This window comes from Bidens hawaiensis, unplaced genomic scaffold, assembly GCF_021521415.1.
Source record: "Bidens hawaiensis isolate Kalapana, Puna unplaced genomic scaffold, B.hawaiensis_p1.1 tig00002839_1, whole genome shotgun sequence".
In the NCBI taxonomy this organism is placed as follows: Eukaryota; Viridiplantae; Streptophyta; class Magnoliopsida; order Asterales; family Asteraceae; genus Bidens; species Bidens hawaiensis.
The window spans coordinates 2,381,418-2,387,754 of NW_027491153.1; the positions used below are offsets into that span (position 1 = coordinate 2,381,418).

The 6,337-nt window shown below is 32.6% G+C and overlaps 1 protein-coding gene across 1 annotated transcript; it reads left to right on the forward strand.

Moving 5' to 3' along the window:
* Positions 1-501: 501 nt before the first annotated feature.
* On the forward strand, positions 502-3,818 carry LOC143621298 (B-type cell cycle switch protein ccs52A-like). The gene is made up of 10 exons (XM_077092765.1): positions 502-1,162; positions 1,702-1,824; positions 1,909-2,013; positions 2,094-2,273; positions 2,350-2,412; positions 3,029-3,223; positions 3,303-3,404; positions 3,499-3,561; positions 3,630-3,698; positions 3,765-3,818. Exons 1-10 carry the CDS (start codon positions 713-715, stop codon positions 3,816-3,818), a joined length of 1,404 nt encoding a protein of 467 aa, XP_076948880.1. The 5' UTR covers positions 502-712.
* The last annotated feature ends 2,519 nt before the right edge of the window (positions 3,819-6,337 follow it).

Sequence of the window (6,337 nt, forward strand, 5' to 3'; positions counted from 1 at the left end):
ATATTACATAATAGCTATTTTAAGAAATTACATGGTGGTCGAATAATTTTTTCCCTTTATAATATATTTTCTGAAAAGATACTAAACATTTTAATCAATATGTTTCCTTTTCCTATATATATTTTTAAAAGGAATCATAACAATAAATTTTCACATAACCTCAAGATCTTAAAAAAAATAATTCAAACCACATATATAGCATTTAATCTCCAAACAAAGTCATTTCCACTTTAGTGGTATAGTAAGTAGTTTTACCTTGTATCTTCTAAGCTTTTATATGTTTGACATCGACGGTTTAAATCTTACTTATTCGTCATATTTTTTAATATAAACCTAGATGAAACATTACATGATGGACTAGACCTCACGACATCTAACTCCCCTAATAACCATTATTTTCAGGGTTTTGCCAGAGTTACTCGTTAAAAAAATCTCCAAAAAGATTTATTAAATATCATATTAGGAAAGCTAAGTTTCAATAAAAAGCTAAAAACATCAACTTCGTATCTCCCAATTCAAGTAACTAATGATCACAAACACTTCCTTCTATAAAAACATCCAATCCGCAATATTTTTTTTATTATTTTCCCCGGTAAATTACCCAATCCGTCACTCTAATTCCCGGGAAATATAATAATAATAATAATAATAATAATAATAATAATAATAATCCACCGTCACTCGTCACACACATTTCAATCAAGCATCCACCATGAACACCACCACCACCAACAATCAATATTCACCATCAACTCCAAATTCACTCGAAACCAAAATCCCATCAACCAATTACTACCACCCATCTCCTTCACGCACCATCTACAGCGACCGATTCATCCCCTGCCGATCATCTTCCAATTTCGCCCTTTTTGACATTTCTACCCCTCCGCCGCCAACCCCAGCGTCCGCCGCCGGTGAAGACGGTGGTGGTTCGTCGTCTGCTGCTTATACGGCCCTTTTGAGAACCGCATTGTTCGGGTCGGATCTGGGGTTTCCGGGTACGCCGGAGAAGAAGTCGGTTAACCGGAATATATTCCGGTTTAAGAGTGAGACTAGACAGTCTTGTCATTCGTTGGGTCCGGTTGGGTTTGATGATCAGTCGATTGGAGTTGCTCATGCTCCGGTTAAAGCACCGAGGAAAGTTGCTAAATCTGCTTATAAGGTTAATGTTTTAGACTTGTTTTGTGAATTTGATGCCTAATTTTGTTAATTTATATATTTTATGTTGATATTTTTGACCAATTTTGTTGATTTCATGACTAATTTTACATGTTTTTGGGTTCATATGTTTTTACTAATTTTGTTGTCTAATTTACATGCTTTTGTTAATTTTTGTGTTTATATGTTAATATTTTAGACTAATTTTGTTAATTTGATAGCTAATTTCACATGTTTTTGTGTTCATATTTTTTAATAATTTTGTTGATTTGTTGGCCAGTATGTTTTTGTTATTTTTTATGTTAATATTTTAGACTAATTTTGTTAATTTGATGGCTAATTTACATGCTTTTGTTAATTTTTGTGTTTGTATGCTAAAATATTATTGACTGATTTTGTTAGCTTGATGGCTAATTTACATGTTTTTGTTATCTTTTGCGTTTGTACGTTACTATTTTCCGACTAATGTTAATTCGATGATTAGTTTACATTTTGTTTGGTTAACTTTTATGTTTAATGTTAATTTTTTAACTTGTGATTTAGATTTTGGATGCACCAGCATTGCAAGATGATTTCTACTTGAATCTTGTTGACTGGTCTTCTCACAATGTGTTGGCTGTGGGATTGGGCAACTGTGTTTATTTATGGAATGCTTGTAGCAGCAAGGTGAATTTAAAAAAGTTTTAAAATTTTAAAGTCTTATAATCGTTGTTACGTTCTTTATTAATATTTGAACTCTAACGAATGCAGGTAACAAAATTATGTGACTTGGGTGTCGATGATAGCGTGTGTTCAGTTGGATGGGCACAGCATGGGACTCATATTGCTGTCGGGACTAATAATGGAAAGGTCCAGGTAATGTTCATAGTTTAATGCTATTGTTCTTTTTAATTTATGTGTCATGTGACGTTAATAGTAACTTCACTAACATCTAGATTTGGGACGCCTCTCGTTGCAAGAGAATCAGAATAATGGAAGGACATAGATTACGTGTCGGGGCACTCGCTTGGAGTTCATCTTTGTTATCTTCGGGTAGTCGGGATAAAAGTATACTTCAACGAGATCCTCGTGCACAAGAAGATTTTGTTAGTAAACTTAGTGGTCATAAATCAGAGGTAATGATAGTTAATTAATGTTTATCAATTTATGTACTATATATGTGGTTTCTTTATCTGGACTTGTGACATGTAGGTGTGTGGACTGAAGTGGTCGTATGATAATCGTGAATTAGCATCGGGTGGAAATGATAATAAGGTAAGTTGGTTATCTTAAATTACGATTTCTAAATTGAGTTTAACTATTTTCTTTCTAAATATATATACATCAATTTACCGTCCTTTTTAATTTCTAAATTAAAAGTATTTTCTTTTAGGTTTAACTAAATTTTGGTTTTCCATTTGAAACAAATTTCTTTGCATTCTTTGTTTTTCAATTTTACTGTTGATATTCCATTTTATTTAAAATAAAGCCCATTTCGGCCCATAAGTTTTATTTTTGGTCAAAGCCCGTTCTGACCCGAACTTAAATGACCATTTTCTAAAAACACCCGTTCTGGCCCAGACCAAAATCATCGTTTTCTAAAAAGACCCTTGTGGCCCGAACCAAAGTGACCATTTTTAAAAAGACCCGTTCCGGCCCTAAACCATTTTGACCCGAATCCGTTCTAACCCGAACCATTAATACGGCCCGTTCTGGCCCTAACCCATTATGACTTGACCCGTTCTGACCAGTTACCCTTCTCTTCCCGGCCCGAGCCACGCATTATGCAATACATATAATTTGCTTATTATATTGATCTATTATGTGTAAGTATTGAATTGCATTTCTTTTCTATAATATATATTTTTCATTTGCTTTTGTTTTTATGCAGCTTTTCGTTTGGAACCAACATTCGACTCAGCCTATTTTGAAGTACTGTGAACATACGGCTGCTGTAAAAGCAATTGCGTGGTCACCGCATGTTCACGGACTTCTGGCTTCTGGTGGTGGTACTGCAGACCGATGTATTCGGTTTTGGAACACGACCACCAATTCTCACTTGAGCTGCATGGATACCGGTAGTCAGGTAACTTTTCAGTGACTATTGTAAGGGTAGTTTTGACATTTCACAATTAGACTGTTAACTCATGTCGTTACAATGACAGGTATGTAATCTTGCATGGTCAAAGAATGTCAACGAGCTCGTGAGCACACATGGGTACTCCCAGAACCAGATTATTGTTTGGAGATACCCTACCATGTCAAAGGTAACATTTTTTATTTTTCACACGTTAATACCGAAATTGCCCCTCCATAGTTTGACAACTTCCTTAACACCTAAATCTATGATCTGTAATGCAGCTTGCGACTTTAACAGGGCACACGTATAGAGTTCTCTACCTTGCAATCTCACCGGACGGGCAGGTAAATTTTCAATTTAGTTTATGATTTTATAAGTTTAAAGATTAATAATCATAATATGAGTTTTGCAGACGATTGTGACGGGAGCTGGAGATGAAACGCTTAGATTCTGGAATGTGTTTCCTTCCCCTAAATTTCAGGTAATAATTTATTATCATTTGATCTTGAAGTTAAAAGGTAACTAACACAAACATGATGTTATGCAGAATACCGAGAGTGAAATTGGTGCTTCATCGTTTGGTAGAACGCATATACGTTAAAAGGGTTAGACGTGTTTCATGTTTGTGATTTGTGGGGTCACCATGGAAGTTACAAAGTTGAAGAAAGAATGGTAAGTTTGGATTAATGAGTTGAGCATGTTTGATCACCTTGATCATGCCGTTGCAGATGCTGCAGAAGTCCACATTCTAAATGACATTGTATGGGTTATTCATGTAAATTTATGGATGATGCAAAATCTGCAGTTGTGAATATAAGTTAATGATGCGGTTAACCGAATAGTGAAATTCGACTGAGCGAAAGCAGACTAGTTTAGTGCTCATGATTTTGCTCGGTTTAGTTTGTTGGTTACTGTTGTTATGAGATCATAAAATTTGACCTGAACTTATAAAAATAATATTATGCTACTATATATATAAAGATAAATGTTTTTTTTTAATTGTAAAAGATTATGGTTTACTATTCTACTAGTCTTATTCTATTAATTTGAAATGACCACGATCATGCTCATTCCCCAGAGTTACCCAATCGCAATTTGTAATTTTTTTGCTTTTTTTGCTCTTTTTTTTTCTTATTAAATATTATAATGGCGGAGAACGATGGAGAATGAAGTAAAGCATGTATTGAGTAGCCGGGTTAAATGATAGAGGAAATGTGAGTTGACACGGAGATGTCGAAGATGTTACGAATGATGGAAAGTAAAGAGAATCAACGGTGTAAGAAAGTTTTTAGAAACGGTTAAGTATATAAAAAACTATTTAAACCACAACTATTTATAGAGATGCTATACTTTAAAAGCTTGATGATATACGGATGTATATTAATAAACAACCAATTTAAAGTTAAAAAAAGTGAAAAATGTCCCCTCATATTTGCGTTTCGATTCAGAATTTTTAATGTTTAATTTATTAGTGAGTGATAACTATAACTAATTCATATAAAAGTAAACATTTTTAAATAGCTTTAACAAAATAATAGAATAATATGTATTAAGAGAAAGGATCAAATAAGAAGTTTGGTTTATCTAAGAAGGCTAGGAAAGAGATATTTTAGTCTACTACCTTAATATTGAAACCCACTTAATTTAATTTCAAAAACCCATTTAATTAAAACCCACTTAAATTTTCACTCATCTCCTACAACTACCACCGCCCACCGCCACCGTCTTGCCGGAAAAGTCTTCAGAAATTTCGTCGGAAAATAAAACACTATGAAAAACACAATGAAAAAGACACAATGTAAAAAACACAATGGAAAAAACACTATGAAAATAAAAACACAATTACAAAAACACAATTAAATAACACAATGTAAAAAAAACAATGCAAAAAACACTATGAAAAAATAAAACAAAATTGTATAACACAATTTTGTAAAACACAATTATGATAAAACACACCTTGTAAAAACCCACGAATTTTTTTTATTTTTATAAAGCAATATATTACTCATATAAAAGATAAAAAAACACTCGTTTTTATGGTGAAATTGGTTTGAAAAAAAAATGTCGTACAAAAAGGTTATAGACGTTTTAAAATGATGGGGGAATTTGACATGTGCCTTGCATGTGGAGAGAGAAAGTCAAAATGTGTTATCTCTATTATACCCTTACTCTTGTTTTACACTTGATGATCTTTCTAATCTAATCTCAACCATTCAATTCTCAAATGAATGGACAAGATTATTTCCTATTCTTCCTAAAAAAACTAATCTTCTTATTATAACTCAGCCATAAAGTCATTTATTAATAGAAAAAGTTTAAACTAGGAATTTATAATAAATTGTATTAAAAAAAAGGTTTACTAACATTCTCGGAAACTGATAATAAGTTGTTAAGTTAACCGTCATCTATCACAATTCAAAAACCACCTTAAGTTAGTTACAGTTACATTCGGAAGATAACAAATAAAACTAATTTTCCTAAATTCATTACCAACCAGAAGATTAGAGATTTTAATCGCAGCTCTAGTACTATTTTCAACAAAACCTTCTAAGAAACATGAAAGATTTAATCGTAGCTCTAATGTTATTTAACTTATTAGAGTTCGAATTCAGCTAGTTTCGAACCTAATGTTTAGAGTCTGACCCGACTTATATATATAGGGGAAAGTTAACGTATAGATTAAATTAACGTGTTAATTGTGATAATCAAGTAGCGTAATTATGTAACTACACTATGATATGATTACACTATACTATAATTATACTATGTTATATAAATAATTACACTAGTTGATTCTCATAATTAGCACATTAATTTTATTTGTATTTGATTCAAACCATATATATATATATATATATATATATATATATATATAACTGTATATAACATAACACATATTATTTTGTCTAGAATCGAATGAAAGAAGAGCGACGCATGACAAGGTTGAATGATTATTTGGTTAATCGAAACTAAGACGAAACGCAATTGGGCGTTGTGGTGGTGGGAAAACGCCTGGGTTCGACGCCCCCATGGCGTTTTGGGCTTCTCTTTGGCGTTGAGCGTTTCCTACAAAAAGTCACCCTCTTTAATCCTCCAATCAACCAAACAAGTTTTTTT

Excerpts from the sequence above, each read along its gene's own strand:
- LOC143621298 (XM_077092765.1), top strand. The coding sequence starts at position 713 with ATGAACACCACCACCACCAACAATCAATATTCACCATCAACTCCAAAT. Across the intron at positions 3,405-3,498 it reads GATACCCTACCATGTCAAAG|CTTGCGACTTTAACAGGGCA; the intron begins GTAACATTTTTT and ends TCTGTAATGCAG. Across the intron at positions 3,562-3,629 it reads CAATCTCACCGGACGGGCAG|ACGATTGTGACGGGAGCTGG; the intron begins GTAAATTTTCAA and ends TGAGTTTTGCAG.